This window comes from Eurypyga helias, unplaced genomic scaffold, assembly GCF_000690775.1.
Source record: "Eurypyga helias isolate BGI_N326 unplaced genomic scaffold, ASM69077v1 scaffold49, whole genome shotgun sequence".
Lineage (NCBI taxonomy): Eukaryota > Metazoa > Chordata > Aves > Eurypygiformes > Eurypygidae > Eurypyga > Eurypyga helias.
In genome coordinates, this window is record NW_010273674.1 from 727 (window position 1) to 28,146 (window position 27,420).

At 37.8% G+C, this 27,420-nt stretch overlaps 1 protein-coding gene across 1 annotated transcript in view; it reads left to right on the plus strand.

Annotated features, from left to right (window-relative positions):
- The window catches only part of MARCH11 (membrane-associated ring finger (C3HC4) 11), a gene marked incomplete at its 5' end in the record, with an annotated part of 27,625 nt that continues 205 nt past the window's right edge, over nucleotides 1–27,420 (plus strand). The window contains 3 exon segments of the mRNA XM_010159533.1: nucleotides 1–156; nucleotides 20,006–20,198; nucleotides 27,284–27,420. Coding sequence (XP_010157835.1) covers nucleotides 1–156; nucleotides 20,006–20,198; nucleotides 27,284–27,420 — 486 coding nt within the window.

Sequence of the window (27,420 nt, forward strand, 5' to 3'; positions counted from 1 at the left end):
GGTGAATTGTTAAATCCTTGCCGCTGCGATGGATCGGTACGATACACACATCAGCTTTGCCTGTTAAAGTGGATAAGTGAAAGAGGGTCATGGACCTGTGAACTCTGCTGTTACAGATACCATGTTATAGCAATTAAAATGAAGAAACCTTGCCAGGTAATATGTTTATTTGTTTGTTGGTTAAAAAATATGTATTTGCAGTCATTTTAAAAAAACAAAATGGTACTTACGTTTATTTCGGGGTGTTTGGAAAATATAGAGGAAGGGCTTCGCCAGTTAGCACTTGCACTCACTTGGAGTTAGTTTTTAAGACCAGTTGCATATTAAAATGTGCAATCATTTGATTCTGTTATGTTCAGCTTTTGGCTTGCCATAGAAATGGTCTTCAGAGATTGTTAAACTCTGTAATTAGATGACATACTGAGACATGACAGAATTTGTATCTCCCTAATTCACTTTCTGAACGTTAAACATGCCTTTATAGTTTGTTAAAGACTCAGTCAAAGGTTGATTTCATTCATTTTTCAAGCTTGGGCCCAGAGAAGAGAGGCAAAGAAAACTTCTGTTGCCCGTGTATTTACCTACTGTAAAAAAACTAAAAGGAGGTGACCTTTCAGTCTTGACACGATCCAGAGTAACAGGATGCTCTTTAAGTTTTGTCCACCAATAGCTGTTTCAGAAGCTGAAATGTGCCGTAATATTTTTCACAGCATCACAACATGCAGCTGGAAGTTAGAATATTACAGTGGTAGCATGTTCAGGGAGAGGGGAGACTCAAAGCTTTAGCAGATCTCTTAGAGAAGCCTTAATAAACTTTGCATGTCAGAATTCTTTAGAGGCTTAAAATTCCATCCTAGGAATTGTATTTCATACACCTGAGGAACACATTTAATAAGATAATTGTATCTTGTTTGTTTTGATCCTATGAGCTCAGAGATGATGGAGCTCTCAAAGGCCCGAGCACTCAGGTGATTTTTCTGTGCCTGAGTTTGACTGGAGATTTATAGAAAAGTCATTCTTGGATGATACTGGCAGTTGTGTGAGCGTGATAAGCATTCCTTGGATGTAGGATCTCTGAAGTATTTCCTTACAGCTGTTCAGATTAGGTGCTCTTTCAGAGACGGTTGTGACTTCAGGTTTTTTCTTCATGAATCCACAGAGGAAACATTTTTTATAAGCTTTCCTGGATAGAATCTTTATGATGTAAGAAAGTCATGGATTCGTAAAAAACTCCAGAAAACAAATTGATGATCTTTGATATGGTGTTTCACAGAGAAATGTAAATTTGGATATTTATTTTTTCAGTATCCTTCTCAGGGTTGTACCAGAAAGACCTTAAACCTTGCACTAGTCCATTAATGAAAGCACGTGTTGCTGGACTTGCTCTTTACCGCAGGGTGAAATTTGATCCAGTAATAGTCAAGGTTAAGTACTACAAAAAACATGCACAAACTATAATGAGGGGACATGGAACAAATATTGGTTTGGGCAGGAAATTTTGGAAGGTTTTAGAAACAACCTAAAGAGGAGGGAGAAAACTTAAATGTCTGACTTGGAAATTAAACCCACTTAGAATTGCATTTTAGATCAACAAAGAGAAAGAAAGCATATGCAGAAATATTTTTTTTATATTGACTTGTTAAGCCTTATAATTTGTATGGATTTCCTTCCTAAATGAAATATAAACAGAGTGCTTTATTTTTTCTTGGTGCTATTGAATCCTTAAGCTGTTAGCAAATTATTTCACTAGACTGGCATTTAAACCTAAATGTATATTGAGGAATGTCAGTTCTCTTGTAAGTTTCAGAAATAATATTTAAAAGTGGAACATAGTCATGCTAAAGGTTGAAAACATATATCTTGGTGCTAATCCCCATCTTTTCTATAAAAATGAGCAATAAATATATTTAGAGATTAGCCTTTTCTAAACTGTTACTGTAGTCTGACATAAAAAAGTATTAGGCTGGGTGTTTAATATACCCTGTGCTCCTGTTCATTAAAACATTATATTCCAGTACTTTATGCAAACTGGACCTGTTCCAAAAAGGATACGGTAGATTGATGTGCAAATTTAAAAGCTAATTGCATAGCAATTCAACATCTTTTCTGACATCAGGAAAATCACCAAACAAACAGTTAATTTTAAAAAAGAAATTCTTAATTGTTAGGTCTGATTTCTTAATATAGATGAACAAAATTAAGGTTGTAATTGGTATTATACAAGCAAGTGTGTAGTTACTGGAGGTGGACAGTGGCTCATGAGTTCAGTGGTTTTCAGTGGCCCAAACTGTGATTGTTAACACTTGAGATATTCAGCATAAAAATTACTAGGTTTGACAGTTTTTGTGAATTACAGGTTCAATTTTTCGAGTTCGTGTGAGTAGTCCTCACGCATTTGAGTGATCTCACTGGCACCAATTAGATAGGCATGAGCAACACTTTGTAGCAGACTGCATGGATGTATATGCATGTTATATTAAAAAGTGCAAAAGTCAGGTTCTTCAGGTACTCTAGTATGGTCAGTGTCCAGAAAAAATGCGTAGTAAATCTTCAGTAAAAGTTATTGCCAATGACTGTGCTCAGCTGGATGAAAACTTTTACTTTTTGGAGGCATAACTAAGAGGGGGAAAGGAAGAAGGCCCAAATCTTCACTTGCGCTATTTAAACTACACTATGTGCTAACAACAGTCTACTGACGTTTCTGCTGTTACACTGCCTGTAATGAAGATCCGGGAGGATACATTGTGCTGTTCACTATGTCAGCACACACAAAGAGCAAAAAAGATTGTCCCAATCTTGGACAATTTACAAAAAAGTTCGAACAGGAGATAAGGCGCAAGTCCATGGGGATGTGTAAAACAGTTGTCTCAGTACACTGCCCATTTTTAACTATCACTGAGTTTTTGGCGTCTCAAATGGGATGAGTTTTAAGATGCCTCTTTAAAAGAAAATAATGAAGATTTGCAGGCACCCTTGCCTGTGAAGGCAGTATGGGAAGGGCTGCTAGAAAATAAAATAGGTGGCTGAGACAGCTATCATGAACTGAACAGAAATGAGGTTCAGTGTCTCAGTAGACATAGAAGGTAATTAATGCGTCAGTAAAAGCCTGGAAGGACTTTAAAAATAAAGTCAGGCTTCTTTTATTTGATGTGATGGGGAAGAGAGGAACCAGCAGAGCGAAGAAAGAAGGGCAGTAACATGGTCAAAGCAGTGGACTAAAAAATTGCATTTGAAGCAGTCTTGTGGTCACTGAGAAAATTGCATTTGTCATGAGCTTAAAAGCTGTGTTACAGTAATTAAGATGTAAAAGTGATGATGAGCAATTAAATTTTTATATATGAATAGATGTGCTACATAGAAATCATCCCCAAGTTTTAGAAATACTGTGAACAGGAAGATCCAAATACATATTTAAATTTGATGTAATTCCTGGGTTACAGAACAGGTTTGTGGATTGGAGGATGAATCCGTACTGCCTGAGGAAGAGAGATTTTATTGATCCGAAATACCTGGTAAGATCCATGCAAAAGGTGCTAGAAGCAGATTAATATTTTAGTTTCGACACGAGAAAGAAGTCTGAAACAGAAAAGCAGGTCTGTCAGTGATCAGCATGGATGCAGTAGTTGTACTTCTCACTCTGACGTCTCCTAAGTGTCTGCTTTTGGCCACTTCTAGGGAGAAGTTACTTCTAGACCTTTTGATTTGGTACACCCTGAGTTGTTTCAGTGACATGCACTGGGTGGAAGCTGGTGATTGCCATCAGTTCTAAGCAGCATGCCTGATGAGTTTAGAAACAGAAGGCTAGCAGGACTGTTGGAGAGGCCAGTGGTGTCAAAGTTGTGGGTTTGTTTCTGTGACGGGAAAGGCAAAACGCATTTCCTCTGTACTTTCTGGGAAAGATCTGAAGGTGAATGAGAGACTGAAAAAGAGAATTGAACTAAGCACGTGGATCAGGAGGAAGGTGGTGTCCCTGGTGCAAAGTAGAGAGATTATAGAGGACAGTAAAAAATTCACCGCTGATGGAAAAGACAGAATTGCAAAAATAGAAGGCAACAGAGAGAATATGCGAAGGGGATAATGAATTTCATGTTGCATGGTCTTTTCTTTGGTTTTGTGTGTTTTGTTTTTTTTTTTTTTTTGTAATTAATGCATAGAGAGACTCAGAAGGATTAGAGAGTTGGAAAATAAAGGCAGAAAAAAAAGGTGTGGAGACGAAAGACAGTTAAACCTGAGAAACGCGCTTGGTTAGTCGTTCAGATGAGAGAACAAATTTGTCAAGGAGCAAGTGAGCAGGCCACTGGTGCACGACCAGCATCCAAAACAGATGGCTGTCAGCGTGCAGAGCTGAAAGGGTGCAAGGCGGGCATTACAGTGGAAAGGAGGAGCAAAACTGCAGAAGCTTTAGAAGGGTGGAGAGAATTGGTAACTAGTGACAGGTGAGAGGCAACAGTGGAGAGAAGAATCATCAGTCCCAATGATCTGAAAGTCACGAAGTAATGAAGAATAGTGTGTGTACAAATGAACTGATTCTATCACAGTGATAGCACACTGATAGTTGGGTAGGGATAAAGAAGAACTCATAACAAAAGGCTGTATACAGACCTAGGTGAAAAGCTAATCCAAGCAGTGAATAGCTATTTTGATGACTACAAACACTGAACCATATCTGTAAGTCCAGTGAGGAGAGATGGTATTTGCCTGAGAGGTCAGAGCAGTCATCATCATGGGAGATGAATCCATCAGCAAGGAACATGGGAGGTTATAAAGAGAGGTAAAAACTGAAATTGGAAGGATCAGGTAGAAGAGGTTTAAGTGCACAGAAAATAGAAGCTTGAAAGAGGTGAAGGAGAATGATTTTATTTGAGAGACTCCTATGAAAGAACTGCGAGTGAGGAAGGAGGGAAGGGGGGTAGGAATTTAGGTCAGAACTATGAAAAATTAGAAGCCAGATGTTTCAAACCTATGATTCACTTCAGAAACTTGGATATTCTTAGTCTAGTGAGGATTTTAACATTGTATGGCAAAAATTATGCTTTCTTGTTGGTTGGGATGGATGAAGGTTGAAGAGATGATCTAGAAGGTGTAGTTAATATTTGGCATTTTGCTACAATGGTTGAAGTGCCACCAGCAAACACCTGAGATCTGCTTTCCTGATTCTCTGTGTGTTCACACTTTGCTAGATGGAACATTTGGTCAGAGTTGGCACCTCAACGGATAGAACTCGGGAAATCTGTTACTCTTGTCAGAGCATCAGCTACAGCATGCAGGGAGCTAGGCAAGCCACTCTGGTGATCACATCTGTCTATTTAAGATAGGGGTTTATCAGTAAAAAATAGATTAGGCAAAGAAACAGTGATTATAGCATACAGAACAATTCTGTATTAACATATGGATAGTGATTTTTAATCTAGTTTTCTTGCGTTCACTTAAGCAGTTCTGTTGGACTTCTAAAGAGTGTAGCTATATAAAATAAATAAAAAAGAGTTTGTTTTAGAAAAAAGCATACAATTAGAGATATGTGGGTGTGTGTCTCTCATACGTTACTTTTTTATTTTCTGTAGCATATTAAAAAAGAAACTGTTTTTTTTTCTTTTATTTTGTGAAATGTGCAAATTGTGCTCAGGCCAGTTTGACTGATGGAATGGTGTGAAACAACAGTTTCACACATTGTAAACTGTGAATGTACTTGGAAATAAGGTTTTAATTACAGGTGCTATTCTGATCCAATGGTAAGATATATAGCTGTAGATATACATGTAGATGTAAAAGTGTTATTGTCTGGGTGCATTAAATAGTGGGTTAACTACTACAGGAGAAAAAAAAAAAAAGTAGATTTCTTTGAGCCTAAGATTTTCATGAGACAAAATGACTAGCGTAAGACATAGTATGAGGTAGGTTTTCAGATAAAATACCTTTAATAAAAGTTATTACTGGGATTATAAGCATAAATTACATATCTACAATGGATTCCATTAGAAAAATACATCCCAAAGTTAAGGGCAGTGTGAATGGGAATCAAGGTTCCTACATACACATAGTTACTGCCATTCTAAATGCTTAGGTTACGTTAAGTGAACAGTGCACGGCTTAAGATATGGTGTGGGATCTGCGTTCAGGAGCCTTTAAGCTACTGGTTTTTTGTAATTTTTTTTTGTCTGTTTGATTGGATATTTTCTCAATAGCTTGATCTTCCAGCATAACGTTGATGAAATTTATTTAGTGATGAAAGATTTGTTTTTCAAAAGCAAATTTTTGACTTTGTGTCATATGTCCAAAATCCTGATTATTCAGGTCTTTAATTCCTATCAGCAGAGATTAGTGAAAACATTGCAACCAAGTACTGTTTGTTTCAGCAGACTTTTATTTCTTATGAAAATTTGTTAATAAATGATAGTACACTGCTTTTATACCTCTTCTCTGTGATTCCTTAGTTCGTGCTTTTTTGGCAGTGTAAGTAACCTGCTCTGGGCACCAAACAGTCATATCTCCTGGCCTCTCTACCTGTCGTGCTGGGTCAACTGGGAAGTGCCACTGTAGTTTTTTCCACAGCTTAAACTTAAAAAAAAAAGTTGGCTCTATTTAATTAAAAACGTTTTTAATGCCCAAACAATAGTCATAATTGAAAAAAAGAATTCCTCAGTAATTTCAGAAAGTCATGAACCTTACCATCAAGATGAAATGCTTCCTAGCTTCACGTGTATTTAGGTACTCTGCTGATACTGAAAGATTATCCCAAGCATAACAAGGATTTTGAAAAAGGCGAATTCCATAAAATTGGAACTTAGGAATCTCTATCTGGAGAAAATGAGGTTGAACTTCAGTATGTCTTCTCTTCTTTTGTGCTAGGGAAGCTCCCTCTGCTCACCAGACAAGAACAGACAGAGTCTACTTCTTAATAGAATTCTTTATGTACCTCTCATTGCTATTATCTGAGCAATCTGCAATTAAAAATACTCTATGACTTTTGGCTACTCCCGGCACATTGTGTTCCGCCTTAGATGACTGAATTCTTCATCTCAGTTTCAGGGCTGCTCTTTCATAAGAAAAAAGCAGTCTGACATATTTCGCTTGGAGGAATCGGCATAACAGCTGATGTGAGCTTAGTGATTTGCATCAGAATAACATCAGTAGAATATAGGAGTCTTACACTTGCAGCCTTTCCCTGCACTTGCAACACTGCCACCCACATAACCTCCTTCTTTAGTGACCACAAGAATAATCGGGAGCTCCAATCATTTGATGTCACCTTCCAAAAAGTTCACTTTGCCTTTATTAAATGTACAATGATGACTTAAAATCCTCCTGAGACTTACCAAAGATGGACGGTGTTGGTGTCAGTGTCAGAGTACTGGCCATTTACCTAATTTTATTTTTTTCATATAGTTTTTTGGGATATTGAGCCATAGTTGAAATTCTCTCCTTAAGAGTTGGATGCTGGGTAAGTGTTGTGGTTTAGGCTCAGCTGGCAACCAAGGACCAGGTGGCAGATACTCACTCACTCCTCCCCCCCAGTAGGTTGGGGAGGAGAAAATACAAGGAAAATACAAGGAAAAGTTTGTGGCCTAAGGCAAGGACAGGGAGGGATCACACACCCATTATGGTCACGGGCAAAACAGACTCAAGTTTGGGAAGAAAAATCAATTTATTTAGTTACCCATCAAAATCAGAGTAAATGATGAGAAACAAAAAAACCCCAGATCTTAAAAATCCTTCCCCCCACTCCTCCCTTCTCGCCCGGCTACATCCGCCCCCATAGTGGTACAGGGGAACTGGGGATGGGGGTTGACACGTGTCAGCTCATCACACGTGTTCTCTGCTGCTCCTTCCTCCTCAGGGGGAGGACTCCTCATAATCTGTCCCTGCTCTAGCGTGGGGTCCCTCTCACCGGAGACAGTCCTCCGTGAACATCCCTGGCATGAGTCCTTCCCACAAACTGCAGTTTTCTCCTCTAAGTGCTCCGGTGTGAGTCCCTCCCATGGGGTGCAGTCCTTCAGGAGCAGCTTGCTCCAACACTGGCTTCCAACAGAGTCACAGGCTTCTCTGGGCACATCCCCCTGCTCTGGCGTGGGACCCTCCCTGGGCTGCAGGGGGGTCTCTGCTCCCCCGTGACCCTCCCTGGCTGCAGGGCACAGCCTGCCCTCTCACCATGGGCTGAGGGGAACCTCTGCTCCTGCCCACCTCCTCCTGCCTTTCCTCACTGACCTGGGGGTCTGCCTGCTTGTCCCTCTCACATCCCACTCCTCTCTCCATGCTGATTCTCTGTGCTCTGTTTCCACTTCTGCTGCTGGTTCTCTTTTTGTGTTTTCCCCTCTTAAATCTGTTAATTCCCAGAGGCACTGACTGGCTCAGCCGTGGACAGAGGTGGGTCTGACTTGGAACCGGGGGAGCTTCTAGCAGCTTCTCACAGGAGCCGTCTCTGTGGCTCTTCCCCAGCTACCATTATCCCCACCACACAAACCCAACGCAGTACGTTACTAACAGTCAGCCAGGTCTGACTGGGCACACTTACATATTATATCCTCCCTTATCAGATGTCTGAGCCAGTTATCTCCGCCCGCTTTGAGCCGTGAGACCCTAGCTATTCCATGGTGCTGAGACGTGCCCCATTAGCCCTGTCTGCAGTCACCAGTCTGAGATGCTCTGCGTTTTCTCAGCTGACAGACTTGATGTTCCTCAGTCTAGTGAATTGAGTCTGGAGAATTTGATCTGAGATGGAGGAACCTTCCCTGCTTTCTTCACTAGTCAGTGTCCTTTTAAGGGCGAGTAGTTCACCAGCTTTGAGTACCAAGGAAGTTTTGCCTTACTGCAGTGACAGAACCAGGGCCATTTGCCTGTTTCTATACATTCTAGAGAGGCCAAAGAGAGCAGCAGTCTGGACAAAAATTTTTCCAAGTGGGTACAAGCTGTTTCAGAATCATATCCTATAGGATCACTAGAGTGTTCTTCCAGGAGTGCCCTAATCTAGTTTCATCAGAGCTCAAGTGTTACTGTTAATATCGTTAAGGAATGCAGAAACAGTGCTGACTGTAGGACAGAGCCGTCAGAGCTGCTGTTCTGAAAGGAAAACCAATACCTCTGTCATACACAGTTACAGAACATAAAGAGGGGACTATTGTCTGTATTGAGGCAACAAAATGCGGCTGTGTTTACAGATACAAACTTGAAAATCAACAATTTGCCGAAGAGTAAGTGGTTCTTTGAGCGGGTGTTTTCCATATGGACAGCATGTACTTAACTTTCCTTCTCTTAGGTGCTTCTTACATTTGAGAGAAACTGAGGATATTTTTATGTCTGTTTGTACTGCAAGAGATGGTATATGGGTTAGGTGTAAGTCATACAAGTACCATTAAGCCAAGAACAATATATAGTTCAGGGATTTTCAAACACGATGATACGAGTGGATATTACAGTTTTCGATATTATAACCATTGCTTCTTGCAGTACTGTGAATGCTGATGTACAATATAGCAAGCCAGAAAGCCAGGTATTTTCAGTGTTCGAAAGCACCACTTATATTGTGCAATTTAATGCAGTTACTCCCAGGGATTTCAGACATACTCATGATATGGTTAGAGAGAAACAGAGTTTCTGGCGTAGTGTATACTATAAAGGCAACTATTTTTTTACTGATAAGAGCTGTCATATTTGATGATGCTTAGTATCTAACTTGCCAGTTTATTTAATTAAGCAGTACATCTTAAATGTTTTCAGATCTTAAAAATGGAGTCTTATAAGCAACTGGGTGATCAAAACTGTGGCTACCCCAAAGTATTAGGAAAAAATGTATTACTAATTCAAACAACAGTACCTGCTAGTTTGTATTTGTGATTATGCAGCAGTACCAGAAAAAAATGACAATTGTCTTTTCAAATTTTGCCGTTTCTTAGATTTTAAATTAATAGCTTAATAATTAAAATAATTATTAATAATAATTGTAGTAAGCACACATTATATTAATTCTTAAAATTATAACTGTATTGTGCATATTTAAAAATAAGGTTATAATTACTACACATGAGATATTAAAAAATATAATATGATAAGTTAATTCTTCCATGAGGCCAAATTTTTGAGCAGTATGTTATTTACTATATTCATATGCACAGTCTAAAATTGTATAATTATGACTAAATTGTCTTTGAGAGAAGATTTATTAATAATTAATTAATTAGATTGCAGAATCAATCTAATGGATTTTTTTCATCTAATAAACTACATTTTAACTGACTTTTAGAGCAGGCTCTGCCAGTTTTTGTATAAGCGAGAATCTAGGATTTTCTTCATGATTACATGCTAGTAGATAATGCTTTTTTATTTTTATCACCCTGCCTTTAAACCTTCGCCCAGGTACACATAATCTCGCTTAGGGATTAGACAAGGCAACAACCTTACCTCTGAACTCAGGATATGTTTCCTTAGTCTTTTGTGGCCTTTAAAAACTAATTTCCTTTGTTTTATATCTTTCAAAGAAGCACCTGAAATCAGGTTTGTGTCTTCCCTAAGTTGTGCATCTTCCAGATTTTCACATGAAAATTCTGATCCCATTCTGTGAATCAGTTTTTGATCAGGGCCAGGAAGACCAGAGGTGGATATTTGTACTCGGTTGTTTTCTGGTGAGGTTGTACCCTTCACTGCTGAAACACATCGTTGTCATGTAGCAATAGGAAGAAGACTGAACAGTGAAGGTGCTTCTTCAGATCCTGTGCCTAACCAAGGGTACAGAGTTGTTTTGTGCCTGAGCTATTGTGAAGTCTCTGATTCTCAGCTGTGAATGATGTTGCTGCAGGATGCGGGGGAATCCAGTGACAATAGATGGTGGATGTGCTACTTGATTTCAAGTATTTGGGTTCATAGACTGCCTAGAAACAGATAGTGGAAAGCAGTAAATATTGTGTACTTTAAACAAAATGTTGGTAATGGATGGCTTTACAACTTCTTAACTGTGCTTATCCAATTGATTTTGTTTGTACCTCTACATTCTTTGGCTCCATCACCTAACCATCATTCTGTGTTGTGCCTGGATTGGAAAAACACATTAATATTTAGCATTTTCTACCCCTCTTACAGTACTTAAATGCTTTAGAAGGGTCCTATTTCAATGAATTGGGAACTTTAAACATTAAAATTCCAATCATATGGCATTTCTTCCACCTTCACCTAATTTATATGGTTTCTTTCCTTGGAAAGGCCTTCCCATGGCCTCTTTTTCAGCATCCAGAACCCACTGAAATAAGCCAGTGTCAGAAATAGTTCCCGATGCTTTGCACCATACTAAAATCATCTCCGTACTCATCCCTATGGAGGTGATGTGAATAGAGGAATCAATTTAATTTGTTTTCTCTTTGGTTCAGTGAACATCAATGTATTGTATGGGAACTGGACGTGTTCCAATAAATTACTTGGAAGAAGTTCTACTATTGAATATGTTGAATACCATATAAATCTCACTTATTAAAATAGTATCTTTAGAGATGGAAGTTTACAACCTTGCTTTAACTCAGGTGAAAAATAGATTGAATGAGGCTCTCTTGCAAGGGAATGCACCAACCATTGAAGTGTAGAATATTCTCAGATAAACCCTCTATGTTTCCTCTTGTATGGGTTGTTAAAATTATTTAATTATTCAAAGAGTCAAAAAGTCAGAGAAAGTAGCCAGCACTTTCAGGAAGTCCAGCTAGCAGACGAAATGTCAGTTTCAGTAAATGAACTGGAACAAGTAGTTGAATACTTTCAGTAAGATGATAGACAAGAAAACATCAACAGAAGTGATCAAGAGCAAATGATCCCTCTATATACTGACTGGTGGCCAGGGCATTTTTGTGGAAGAGGCTTGTTCTGTCCCTCCTTCCTGAGCAATTTTTCACACGTCTTTGGTGAATGCATTAATGCCATAATGAATTCCACAATCTTAGCTCTTTCTCAGCCTTTTTTTCACCTAAAATTATTCAACAGTTTTAGGTAGAATTTACAAAACGTTCCTTTCCCAGGAGAGAAGGAAAAAGCAACTCCAGAACCCTTTTTGGTACCATCAGTTTGTGTCCAGAGAGAAGTACAGAGTTGTATATAGGCAAAACATGGCTAACCCTCCTAAGTGACTAGACAGCATGAAAATTGTTAATACCTCCTTCATGGAGCTTGTTTATAATCCTGTTGAGACTTAATTCCGCTTAGTATTTAGAATAAATGAGTTTTTTTCTCATTGTTCTTACAGGAATGTGGACCTATCGGTATGACAGTCTATGCTCGAGCCAAGTTTTCAGTTTTTTCCTTATTTTAATAGATAGCAGGATTAACACACAGGATTAATATCCTTATTTTTATCAACAGGAGTTGATGTTTCCAGAAACTCTGAATACCTAAAAGTGGAGAGGGAGTTCACCTGCATATACTGTTAAAACTAAATACCCATATTCTGTATCTAAGAGAGTGGAAAATGCTCACACAGTCCTGCAGTCTTGCCTTATTCCTTTTATTTTTTGGCCACCAGCAGAAGAAAACTACTAATAATTTCTCAAAGGACAAAAAAAAAAAAAGAAAAAGTAAGACTAAGACTAATGAAATTTTCATCACAGCTCTGCTTGTGGTCTCAGCTATTGATTCTAAAATAATTTAAATGATCATGAAAGAAAATGGGAAACTATTCTGTTTAATAAATAGTAAGATTTTGAAAGGCGTATGTAATAGAAAGTGAAGGTTTTGTACATTACTCAGGATGGCCAGGCTTCTGGGCACTCGGAAATCTAAGATGCACCCACTGTAGGTGTAGGTGTTCCACTCACTCCTGTACATGCAGTAAGCAAACATTTCCAGAATCTTTCAATTAAACTGCTTGTGTGGTGCATGGATGGACAGTATCCCCTCAGTAAATGTTAAACTTTCAGAATGTCCCAAGTAAAATATTGATACAGCCTTCCAAGTAGACCGAGAAGTTACATACAAGCCAAACAATCTGTATTCATGAGCTCCCTGCTAGGTGAAAAGATGATGGGCATTGTGATTGCAGGCCCTCTATGTGTTAATAATTTATCAAAACAGGTAAGCATTAATGGTGAGCTGCAATTTTTGAGGCATTGATTCTTTTTTTTTTTTTTTAAAAAGACATAAAAATAGAAGCCTATAGCTAAAAATAACATTTCAAATGTTTGTGTGTGCTCAAAACGATGAATTTTCTATCCAGGCTGGTCAGTAATTAACAATATCACTGCCTATTAAATCATGTAGTCAGTGTGTGCTTACTGCAAAACATGTGAGCAAACTTAATTATCCAATCATCAAGATACTAACGAGAGAAAGTAAGGAACAGGCATTTCAAAAATGCATTGTTGGGCCTAAATCATTGTGTTCTTTTTCTTCTGTAAGGGTTCTATTTGTATGTATGCAGACTGAAAATCCTATTATGCATAGTGAATGACGGTAGGAAAGAAATTTTTCTTGTCACAGCTGTCTGATTCTAGCAACCAGAGCAATTAGGACAATCTAACAAAAACTTTTTGAGGTCATATAATTGATACGTCTTCATATTAATCATGTTTTGTTATAATAGGTCACTGCCTGCTGTCCTTAGTTACTTTTATATAAAATATGCATTCTAGAATGACTAGAGGGAATGAGAGGCTTCAGTCAGCAGTGTTCATAATAAACCATGTTTCTGAGAGAAGGCAGTGGGGTAACCCCCAACAACTCTTTGGTTTAAGGAATCGTGGCGGATTACAAACTGGGACAGTTGAAGCAGGTACACACTGTGGACCCACAAGGAAATTTCATATGTTGTTTATTAAGGATGTAGGAAAACCTGTACTTTCATTGTAGGACATCTTGCATGCAATGTATTCTACAGTCTCAGTCGGTACTTTTTAAATCATGTTTCTGCCATGTATTTTACAATAATCAATGGGCTTTTACAAAAAGCTTTTTTTTTTTTAAAAAAAAAGCCAAGTTAATATTGATTTAACTCAAAGATGACAGATCTTTGAATATTATAGCTATTTGTATGTTAGTAAGGACATGCATATAACTATATTAACTTTAACAATCAGTCCATCAAAGCTGTATGTCCAGCCTCAAAAAATAAATTATGCGTTATTTCTGCATGAGAGAGCCCTTAGAAGAAAAGAGGAGCAATGTTTTTGGGATCAGCATGAGAACAGTAGTGTACTGTTAATGTACTAGACTCTCAAAAGATTCACGAGAGGGAGACCAGTGGTAAATAAAAGGTTAAAAGAGCCAAACATAATGAAGTGTCAGTAGAAATAAAAGTGTAGGAAGTTTTCAAGTGACAGACAGCACTACATTAAAATCAGTAGCAGGAATTATATTTTGTTTATGAAGGCACCATTTTTGAAGGAAGATTCAATCATCATTGTAAATTGAAGTAATACATGTTCTTTTCATAGGCAATAAGGATGCCATGGTAGAGCAACACTACAGATATAATGGAAAAGAATATGAAACAGGACTCTTTCATAAAAATCTAAATGAATCTGAAAAATTACTCACGTTATATTATTATTATTGTTATTATTACTATTATTATTATCATCATCATCTAGATACAAAATATCTTAAATTTTCTTTCCATTTTTTAAGTAAAAATGGAGGTGTTTTTGTCATAACATTTATTTTTTAGGGTCATGTACTTTACAGAAGCTGTCACTAAAAGGCTGTATAGATCTTTTTTAGGTTGGAAAAATACTTAGCTAGAAGAACTGTTGCTGATTATGGAATGTATAGTCACCAAACAACAAAAACAAATGAGGAAGTCATAATTTATAGTCATGAGCACTTAAGAGTTTTGAGAGAAGTTTTATGAAAAAAATGAGAAACACTTTTATGGAAATAACAGATTTAAATTATGACACACTAATAATGAGATCATTCAGTTAGGAATGTTAAATAATTCAGTCTGTTAAATGCTAAAACTAGTTTCTCAACATTAACTATCATTGAATTATTTTTACTACATTATTTTTGTGACCTTTTTATTGTATGCCATTAATTTGACATTAAAAGTTGAAATTATTATAACAACATGTAGCAGGGCTTACAATAAGATAAATGATTGTGATAAATTAAGTAAAGTTTAACCGGATTCTTATACTAGAAAAAGAATCTTACTCTCAGAAAGAGAGTCTCCTGTTCCCGGGTGTCTGTCGGAGTGTATACTCACACACATCAGCTATGCTGTGAGTAAGACTTCTGGCAGAAGAAACCAGTGACCATAGCTCCAGTTCCTCTGCAGAAGCCTTGTTATGAAATGCAATGCCACCAAACGATACAGCCCTGTTGTAGTTCCTCCCGTTGCCTAATGGCTAGTACTGTCCATGGCAAAGAAAAGGTCTGAACCTTCCAAACTTACTGACATGTGAATAATGTCTTAACTACAGAACACCTTTTCACTATGTGAAAAACATGCCTGTCTCAGTAAGATCTTTTTGGTTTTTATAATTTGTACCCAAACTTAGTAAAACTTATGGGAAAAAAAATCAAGACATTCATTTCCCAAGAGACAGTCTCAGACTTTTCTGAATCAAAACTGCTTGGAGGGGGGCAAGGAGGAGGAAATTTCAATTGAGGGTAAGTTAGCTATCAGGAACATCCACAGCCTTATTGCCATTAGGACTAAGGAGAGGCGTACACAGAAACCAAGGTCCCCAGAGTGAACACATGTTGGAGCTTAATACCAATCCTTCCCACCACATTCCTCTTAGGGTTCTGGATTCTTAAGACAGACTGCCTACCACGAGGAGGCAAATTAGCAGTTTCAGATAAAACTTTCTGGGACTCCTGAATGGCTTCCATCTTACACACGCAGTCCTTCCTTCTCTATATACGGTGGGATGTTTAAATGTTTAAATTGCTTGGTTATTGCTGACCTTCATAGAGAGGAAGGTGGAAGACTACGAGTTATTTTGTAGAAGAAATGCAGTAGACACCTGTCGTGGTTTAACCCCAGCCAGCAACTAAGCACCACCCAGCCCCTGGTTGCATGAGGGAGAGAACTGGAAGAGTAAAAGTGGGAAAACGCATAGGCCAAGATAAAGACAGTTTAATAAGTAAAGCAAAAGCCAGGAATTCCTTCACCACTTCCCATCGGCAGGCAGTTGTTCAACTATCTCCAGGAAATCAGGGTTCCATCTCATATAATGGTTACTTGGAAAGACAAACACTCTAACTCCATATGTTCCCCCCCTTCCTTCTTCTTTCCCCACCTCTATATGCCAAGCATGACATCACATGGTATGGGATATCCCTTTGGTCAGTTGGGGTCAGCTGTGTCCCCTCCCAGCTCCTTGTGTACCCCCAGCCTACTCTCTGGTGGGGGGGGGTGAGAAGCAGAAAAGACCTTGACTCTGGGTCAGCACTGCTCAGCAGCAACCAAAACATCTCTGTGCTATCAGCACTGTTTCCAGCACAAATCCCAAACACAGTCCCGTACCAGCTACTGTGAAGAAAATTAACTCTATCCCAGCCAAAACCAGCACAATACCATAAAGGCCAAAGGAGATGAATAATAGAAGAAAACATCCAACCCCCTTTTGTTCTTGATTGTTTTGTTTTGTTGGTGGTATTTGGGTTGGGTTTGTTTGTTTGTTTGTTTGTTTATTTGTTTGTTTTCCAATGACTCTTTGATTTTTAAAGGCAAAGGGGTTAGGAACTACAACCTGTGGAACACTTGAGCATTTTTTTCAGTAATTGGGATGGCTCCCCTTCCTGTTTGGTAGCATGGTAATATGGTGAATCTTTGAATTACTGAATTTACTGAGGTTGAGGGATTCAATTGCTTGTGTTCTTGACAGTCAAGTAATCTGCTCAGGAGAATAGCAAAGTAACTAAAATATATTCTTGAGAATATACTAGGAAGAGGTGAGGATCATATCTGTGTTTCTTAGGACTTTTCAAGGTCAAGGTTTGCTAGAAAGAAAAAGTTTGGGTAAGCCAGCAAAAGCCCTCATGAGATGGAAAAAGGTGGTAGGAGTGGTTATTCTGTTTGGGACCGGGAGATAGGAATAGAAATTGATTGTCAGACAACATCAGAATAAGGGATGAGCTTTTTATGTAGATTGCATGCTACATTACTTATCCCAAATGTTTGGACTACTTTTCCTTCTGTTCAGTGCTATCTTTGCAGAATAATTATGAGTGATCTAAGTTAAGAAATAAAAAGGAAATTAAAAATAAACTGAAGTGAGTTTAGGAACTTCTGCATTGCTGAAATTGCACTGTGAAAGATCTGCTGTTTATTTCAGTGATATAACAGTTTTTTCAATTTATTGCCAACTTTTTCCATGAATTTGACAGTTTAATATTTTGTGACAGTTAAAGCTTTACTTTATGTAAATGTACTTTGATTTCAGGCATTCTGAACAAATTTATTACAGGTCTGTCTCACACTGATAATGAAAGACGATAGAAAGAGATATATAACCAATAGCATTTTTGACCGTTTTCTGCCAAGTCACACTATGTGGCTTCAGCTGAGGAATAAAAAATAATTTTGTTGGACATTCCCTATGGAGTCTAAAGAGAGCTCTATGAATTTCAGTCCTGACATTTAAATCCTGAATACAAGTAATATCTGAGTCATGAGAAGCTCACGCCATTGTGTCATGCATCACTTGTTAATGACCTTCCTTCACCTTAGGAAAAAAAATTCTAACAAAGGAAATGAGTATCCATAGTTACTTTATCATAAAAATTGCTTAATATGAATAGCCCCATTCCAAACCCTGAAGTTTAGGGAAATGGCTTGTATGGGTTTAGAATTTAATTGTAAAAGAATTGTATTTCAAGATAGACAATTTACAAATTGTTATACATCTATCTTTTTGTATTATTGCATTTAGAAAGCTGCAGCAAGCGAAGGCATGCAGCACCAGATATGCGAATTAGGCAGACAACAGCAGAAAAGTTAATGGAAAAAGCTGAATGAGAAGAAAGGGGCATAGGAGCTCATTGCTCACCCAGGCTCTTCACAGGGGTACTTGATGGGAGGAAGAGAGCAAAGCTGGAACAAAAGAGGATCAGCTTGGATATAAGAAAAACATTTAAAAAAAAACCCAACAACCAAACATTTTTCAACCCAAGGAGAGTCAAAAGTGGAACAGGTTGCCCAGAGAGGCTGAGCAGTCTCCATGCTGGGAGGTTTTCAAGGTTTTACTGAATAAATTCCCAAGCAACCTGGTCTGATCTCATCAGTGGCCCTGTTTTGAGCAGGAAGTTGAACTAGAGACCTCCCACAGCCCCTTGCCACCTGAATTATTGTAGCATCCTACAGTCATACAATGCTGGGTACCCAACTGCTGGTAAAAAGAGAAAGCTTTCATAAAGTAACAGTAAAAAGGAAAAAAATATTGCCAGGTTTGAAAAGAGGTAGTAGAGCCCTTACATCAGGTGTTCTTTCTCTACTTATTCCCCATTGCAGCTGTATGGGGGGTGGTATATTCAAAGTTAGGAACAGGAAAGACGTCAGTCTACTAAGTCTGCATACTACCTCTGGAACAGGTGTTGTGGCTAGAGTGGGGAGTCTGCCAAGCTAATTTAGGCAATTAGGGCCAAAAAGGACCATATATGTCAGAGATAATCTAGAATGCTTTTTTCTTTATGCTGTGTTTTGCTTTTGTGATTCTTTTTTGTTTTAACAAAATTGCATTTCTATTCTTAACCTGACAGAATTCAGTAAGTATACCTTTTTATATTTAAATCTTGTTACACTATAAATCTGAGTCACCTCATGTATAGCCTTCCCTGGAAAAGCGGATGTGATTGAGGTGCACTGAAAAGAAATATTCATGGTACCTATATTGAGGGCTCCTCTTGAGTCGTCAGGTTTCTTCCATAATGGGCTGCAGGTGTCTCTTTGTAATGTTAACACTAGATAACCCAACTCCATTAGTATGTCTGGAGATAGCCTGGAACTACTTTGGTGATGTTGTGGGTGGTTTATCTAAGTGCAACTAAGCACCACACAGCCACTCGCTCACTCCTCCCATGGTGGGATGGGGGAGATAATGGGAAGAATAAAAGTGAGAAAACTTGTGGGTTGAGACAAAGACAGTTTAATAGGTAAAGCAAGCTGCGCACTCAAGCAAAACAAAACAAATGAAGGCATTCATTCACCACTTCCCATCAGCAGGCAGTTGTTCAGCCATCTCCAGGAAAGCAGGGCTACATCACGTATAATGGTTACTTGGGAAGACAAATGCCATAACTCCAAACATCCTCCCCATTCCTTCTTCTTCCCCCAGATTTATATGCTGAGCATGACATCAAATAGTATGGAATATCCCGTTGGTCAGCTGGGGTCAGCTGTCCCAGCTGTGTCCCCTCCCAGCTCCTTGTGCACCCCCAGCCTACTCACTGGTGGGGTGGGGTGAGGGGCAGAAAAGTCCTTGACTCAGTGTCAGCACTGCTCAGCAGCATCCCTGTGCTATCAACACTGCTCTCAGCACAAATCCAAAACACAGCCCTGTAGGAGCAACTATGAAGAAAATTAACTCTATCCCAGCCAAAACCAGCACAGATGAGCAGCAGGAAAGTGGAAAATGGCTTCAGAATTGAGGGGTGCTGGATGGAAAGGAAAGTTGTCACTTTCAACTCGTCACAATAACATAAAAGATACCTAAGATTGTTTTCCCAACATGTTTTTTATTCTCTTTGTTAGCTTACAAATATCATAGGCTGAGATCCATTCCTAAGACTAAATCTTCTTTTGTCTGTGTGTATTCAAACAGAAATAATACTATTAACTCACCTGAACTTCACAGCTAGATGGTGATGATAGTAATGTTGGAGGGGATGGAGAAGCAACTGTTAGTTTCACTTCAACCAGAAGTGAAATAGGTAACAAAATCTATATAAAATGTCAGTATCGAGGATATTAGTAAAGATCTATGAAGATATGTATAAATATTAAAATAATTTCTGATTTCAGGAAAAAAAAGTGGAGTTGAATGTACAATCACAGAAAATAACATTTTTATCTCATACAACTTTGTTTCTCTTTTAGTGGCAAAGCATTACTATAACACTGGTTGAGAAAGTGCAGATGGTTGCTGTAATCCTAGGATCTCTGTTCTTAGTAGCAAGTGTGACTTGGCTTCTATGGTCAGCCTTCAGCCCTTATGCAGTATGGCAAAGAAAGGACATCCTTTTTCAAATCTGCTATGGAATGTATGGTTTTATGGATCTAGTATGCATAGGTAAGCTCAAAATCTTTGAACAGCAGAGACTGTGGTTTAAGACTGTGACTATATCTATTTTACTAATTGGTCACTGTAATCCATCACTCCAGTTCTTTGCAGATTTATTCTCAGCTGGTACCTTTGGCAAATACTGCTTTTTTATGGTGTTACACATACCACAAAGAGAAAAGAACCAAAGAAACTTTACTCTCAGATTCATCAAAGTGTCTCCTCAAGATCTTAGTGGCGAGAACAGGATCAGTTTCAATTTCTTAAAAAAAAAAAGATGGCTAGCAAAGTTCAGGAAGTTAAATAGATGAAAATATTATTAAAATAATTAGTAAAACCACATGCTATTGAGTCTTCTACTGATGCTACTTCACGTTAGATTGTCGTGAAGCATGGAAAAAGCCCTTGAGGATGTCACCAAACTACATATCCAAAATTAAGTTGCGCAGACCTATATAGGTCACTGTGCTAGTAATAGCAAAGAACAGAGAAGTTAGGCATGAGTTCTTTGTACATCGTAAACAGTTATGAAACACTCTAAAAGTGCTAACTGTAGTAACTTCCTATACTACTAAAGTCTCACGTCACTTAACTCTAGCTGAGATCTTATAAAAGAAAATGCAATTTACTGCAAAGCTATTTTGACCAGTTTTTGAAATTCCTGAAACTATACTGGACCCAGAAATATTAAATAGAAATCCCTTTAGTATTTGATAAAACAACCTTGAACTGATTGTTAGAATAGCTATGCTTATTTACAGAGAAAATTTAATAGTTGCAGTAAACATTAAACCACATTCTTAGTATGGAATTCCAAGAAAATCCAGAAGTTAAACACTATCTGACGTTTGCTTTGAAATTTGTGAGTAATAAATGTTTATGTTATCCCTGTCTCTTATATGGGAATTCAGAAGGACAGGGCTGAATTCTGCTTAATGAGGTGCAAAGAAACAGAGTGATTCCTAATATCAAGGCTTTTGCTCCAACCATAAAGCCATATCATCTTTTATTGAAACCATCCCATTGTTGTACGAGTATTTGTATTTCAGCTAGACTAGCAGTTCTGTTTATTTTGTGATTATTCTAAGAGAAGACAACTCTGGAATATTTTAGAGCACAGGCTTTCTTTTGTGAACCCGAATCTTCTCAGGCAGAAAATGAACAGAATCTAGTTTTCTAATATGCTGGACAAGTGCTCAGATATGACGTGAAAAGAAGGGCTCAGCTACATGTCCTCTTACATGCTGATTCCTGGCTACCACTTTTTTTTATTTTTCCAGCTTAACACTCAGTATTGATGTTTTCGCTTTTGTTCAAAAAACCACTAAGCGAAGACAAAACGTTCTTCGAGCATTCTAAACTTTTCATTTATATGGAATTCTGTTTTTTTCCACAAAAATTACAATTGTAAAAAATTTACTTCGGTATGCACCACCTAACTGGAATAACCAATTATTTCAAACTTTTTCAATTTCTTTCTATTTGTTGAACTGCTAAAACACCTAAAACAAATCAATTTCAAAATCAGTCGAGAACGTCTGTGGTTGATCAGGAACACCAGTGTATTTGTCTGTAGAGGTAACCTATTGTAAGGTGAGCCTTCAGTAGGTTGGTACATGCAGTATGCAGCTGCCTTTCTAGCCAGCCATGCTCAAGTCACCTCTGGGCTGGGATCTGCTGAACTAACACGTACCTCGTGAGGCTATGGAGCTTCTAGCCTGACTAGCACCATGCAGCAGCAAAGTGGACATGCAGCTGTCTTCACTCACCAGAGAAACTGACCTGCCTGTAATTACGTAAATGCATATTTTATAGTCCTATCATAAATAAAAAATGGAAATTTTTAATGTAAAACGTGACTGTATTTAAACATATTTGGACACTATTTTGTAATTATGAAGTTCAATGCAGATATGACTTAACAGTTCACTAATCTGTATCTGGAAAGTCAGAGAGATGTATAAAGGATGTTTGGTAACTGTAGAATTCTGATGATCCAGATACATTCTGCCCATTTATTCTGCATATAATTTCAAGTAATCTGTATTCTGTAAGCTTGTAAAACCAGGAGTTCTTATAACTCCTGAAATTATTTATTAACATATTCAACTTTATCTTTTTCTTTCATCATAAAGTGAGGGATTTTAGATTGATAGTTTTAATTTAAAACATCTGAATAAAATTCTCTGATCGATAGATGTAATTATTACTCATGAATGATTAAAAAATCCCTCAACACTGTCCATTATGCCGATGACTTCCCAAAGGCATTAACATATGATTTTACCATTGCATATTACATATAATCTCTTATACCATAAAGCCTATAGTACTTATAGCCAGCCACAGATCTCAGTATCTCCTCTCCTCTCATTTGTGTTTAGTCATCCATGGCATTCTCTTAGTTTTCAACAGGATTTACAATGAGTGAATACTTATACTCCCACTGGAATCTCTCTGTAGTTCAATGAAAAATCTATGCAGATGTATAGGGTTTCCTATTTCAAGACATGCGCCTGAGTTACTGGTGGTATGACCAGGGCTCATTCCAACTGCCTTCAGTTATGCCTCCCTATAGCTTTGCATACACAATATGAATATTTTTGGTCATTTGTGAAGTGTAAACATCTGTACTTTTTGAAGTATTTCATTGTCATTATTATTAAAAGCAGTTTTCCTAAAGGTACTGACATATTTATATGACGCGTTTGAAAACTTGCACATATTAACTTGTTTTCCCAATGATTGATTTATATACCATACGTAGCATACCACCCACTTTCTTCTCAGTTAAATTACATGTAACTGGTATTTTAATTCCTGGTCCTGTTTTATTTTTCACCAAAAAAAAAAACGTCCCAATGATTACAGGTCACCAATATGTATGTTCTATTGATTCCAGTGCACATATTTTATTGGTATCCATTGTTCTCCTTGTTCAACCTAAATTTTTCCAGAATTCTTCCTAATAGGATAATTTTTTCTTACCAGTGGTAGTTTCAATGCTACAAGTCACTAGTTTGTACATTTCTGCATCTAAGCTAGGTGTAAAGCTCTTCTCTTTGAAACCTGCTGATGGTAGATGTTTTCCTGAGGCAAACCTTGAGCATTTTAATCAAGTATAACTACTGCCTGTGAAACCCAGAGCTATTGCAGTGCTAGTGCTAGGATCAGACCATCCATGTAGGGATTACCAAAGGCAGTGACTTCATGAGCTAATATGAAAGGAATGAATAATACAAACCCCTCATTTAGCCACCGAAGGACAGTACACCCAGGCTTTGCCATTCTACATTGTAAACGTAGCAATTATTTCTCATAAGAGCAAAGTCATGGAATTGTATATGTTTTCACCCAAATATAATAATATCTCCTAGTGGTCAATGGTTCTAACATGAACAAAACCTCTCACAAGTAATAGTAGCTCACTTGCAATCCCAGAACAACAGTGCCGCCCCTTCAGAGCGCGAAGAGCAATTGAAACGTTGCACTAGAAGCACCCGTGGTGCCAGCGGTACTGTGGCAGGGGAGTAAGATGTGGGAGTCAGTGTCAGGTGTGAGTATCCCTCAGAAAGCCTCTTTCTTCCTTGCCAAGGAACTTGATGCCAGGCGACATTTGTGCAACTCCTTAGTTGCTAAAATAGACAGCCTGAATTACTTACAATGAACACATCTAGCTGCATTTAATATTTCTTTACTCAGAAAGCCTTTTTCGCATTAGATCTAATTCTAAATAGTTTAGAAAGAGTCATATTACTGTTTTTAGAGTGAACATGTTTCACTTCAATGCTTTGAGCAATTTATTACATTTTTTTTAATATCTGTGGGCCCTAGAATAGTATTAAAAGATGGCATTTTGTCCATTGGTAAAGTCCATTTCTGAAAGGGTCTTTTATTCCCTGGTAGAAGTTTGTGCTGTTTCTAGGAAAACCATTCCTAAATGATTTTAAGTAAGATTAGTGTGCTGAAGATGACAACTTTGGAACCTAATACCACCAAATCTGAACGAACTGAGGCGAGTTGCCTGCTTGTAAAGACATTCAGTATGAAACATTTCAAGTGGTCTTGTGACCCAGGGTAAGAAATCCTTTGGATAGAGTGAAAGAATCCCATAGTCCTTGGCAATAAAAGAAAATAATATCATGATCTCTCTATAATCCTATTGTCTGGATCCCACTAAAATCTGTACATTTTGGGGGAGGAAATCCTGAAGTTAAGGTCTTCTTAGAGCCTTAGGACATTTTGCTAGGACCATCATCCCAAAACTCTCTTCCTTGTAGACTGGATTAATTGGACAGAATGTCAGAACACTAACAGTAGTGAATTCTAACACTTCCTCTTGGGATCATCTGGATAAACAAGTAATATTTTTTTTTCCATAGGACTGTGTTGTCTCTGCTGTCGAAATCATAGTATTTGGAGCAAATCAGTATTATTCATGGATTTATCCTTGTTTTCTCTCTCTTATCCTCATTCATTGCCATGGAACTTTTAAGAAAAAGGAAATGCTTTGACATTTTCTTACAGCTTCCCTTTAGTGACTACTTATATTTTGAGCATCAGAACTTCTTCAGAACTGGAAAATCTGCAGCATTTAAACCTTACCCAGATTTTACCTTGTTTGTGGTCTTGGAACTGTTGGTGCTGAGAGGTTTTTTTGCCACTCACTCCAAGGAAAATAGCTTTCACAGAGACAAAAGATCTATTGGACTTCTTTTGCCTCTTCTACATAGGTGTTTTTCAATCTTTAGCTTTATCACATGGGAAATAAAGCTTTTTATGGGACGGACTATGAAAGTTCACCTTTTCTCCAAATCTGACAACTTCATTTCAAGTCTTGCAATATTTGATCCTTTGTTCAGTAGCTCTTTCAGAGCACATGTGAATGACAGTTCTCATTTTAAAGAAAAGTTCTCTTCCTTGCCATTGTTAGAACAACTTTGAAAATATAATTTCAGTAAATCCTGAAAGCTCAAAAACTGTAAAAAAGAGCTCCCTAAAAGTCCTGTGACGACTTCTGTCAGAATTTTGAGAGGATACACTTTTTTGACTGTTTAAAGGTATTCCATGTGTCTCAATGGTCCTTTCTCAACTGCTTCCTTCTCTTTTCTGAAATACGTTGTTCAGGTTAAAATGGAGCGCAGGCAGGTATCAAAAATCTTTACACTGGGGTAAATAGGTTCTCTTAATTTTGTTTCATCACAGTCCTGAGGGGGATTGGGTCAAAGAATACTGAGATCCAGTGACAAGTAAAGGGGGAATTTTGCTCATCTCCCTTATCATTCTACAGGAATAAAAAAAAAAGAAAAGCGGGAAAGATCATTGTCACAGCCATAAAACCATGGCTTATTTGGTTTGTAGATTTTGTATGTGATCAAACACATTTATCCTTTTTAAGACAATATAGCCAGTCTTGAAGACGCATTTATGTGTTAACATAGCTGCGAAACTTTTAAGACAGATTGCTTTATATATATCTGAGAAGATTAAGACAGACATCCTGAAATCAAGCAGATTTTCCACTAAAATGTTAGGCTGATTCGAAGTACATTTAGAATATTTAACTTTTAATTAAGTTTATATTGTGTTAGCTTTGCTGTATCAGATGCTTCAAATGAATCCTAGGCAACTTGAGAGCCTTATGTTTGCTACCACATCCTGCTCAAAGCAATCTTGGTGCTGCGCCATCTCTCAGTGTAATGGTCTTTTAAAGTGTGTTAGAGTAGGCATTGCTGTCTGCAGGTCATTGCACTGGAATCTGAGGTTTGCTACTCATATAAATGTTTTTATATGAGCTTTCTGCTTGTGTCATTATTTCTTTGAATGTCTCCTTTCTGGGATCAGAGAGACCGCAGACACTTAAATCATGATTTCGTTGTGTAGGAACAGGCAATACACAATCTCTTGGGAAAAAAGAATATGGCCTGTGACACCGCAGATCATATTATGGATGTGGCCATGTACAGGAAAATTTTAGGCAAGAAACACACTGGACACAAAAATTATAAATGTGTTTGGCTAGGCAGATGTCTCTCCTCCCAAAGCCGGGAGTCAGAGGAAACATGACATTGCTAAGAACCATATAAAGTACCAGTCTGCTTGACGAACAGAGGAAAAACCTAATGAGAAGGCTGAAGCCCCATGTGCTTCCCTAGTAAATCCATATTTGAAATACTTACACATAAAGAGTGTGTGTATGAATACAAGTACCTATATACATACATACGAAAAGAGATTCATTCGAGTGAATAAATTTCTTGCATGCATACAATAAGCATAAATATTAGCTACATGGAAGCTCATAAGCAAATTGATCTGTTGAGGACTCCAGAGACTCTGCATTTTCCTTGAAGGACCTTTTAAAAGATTTCCTGGGTCTCAGCAATAAAAGATGTTTCTCAACTTTTGTGTACTGAATTTTGAAGAGAAAGAAGAAAGCCTGTCCTCTTTGCCATGCTCATCATAGTTAATAATAACATTTAATTTCTTCTTGCTCTACTGAAGCAAGACAGGAAAGTCATTATGCTTAACAGCTGTTGCAGGTTTTCATAAATCTTGTGTGCTCCCAAGTTGAAGTAAGAATCTGAAAACAGTTAAATTTATTTTTATCTGTAGTGAATTCTACAAAACATTCTTAAACAAATTTAAGGCCTTCCTGTTCATTACAGAGGTCTAACTTAAAGATCTACTTACAGCAGCACAAATCTCACCAAACAGTACTTTCTGTGAACAAGGATAACACTAGCATAAACAGTCAATTTACAAATCTACCAGCAAGGTTCTTTTATGTTGGTTTACTTAAACCTAAATGCTTTATTTAGTTAGGCATGATCAGATTATTCCACTATTGATTATGTCTAACTTTCATTCGGAACAATTTTAATTCCTCTACATGTTCCCGCCTCCCAATCTTAAACATGCGAATAAGCAGTTAGATTGAGTATGTACAATTTATTTGAATCATCAGAGTTACAAGTAATTTAATAGTCTCTGGCAATTGCCAGATTCATTACAATGTGTTACATCTGTATTTGCTCTCAAAATGGTATCCCGTGACATTTTGTACAAATTCATTGTTTTTTTCTTAATTTCAGGACTGATAGTACACGAAGGTGCATCTGTTTATCGAGTGTTTAAGCGCTGGAGGGCTGTGAATCTACACTGGGACGTGTTAAATTACGATAAAGCCACAGACCTCGAAGAGAGCAATCGAGGAGAGCCCTCAGCAGGA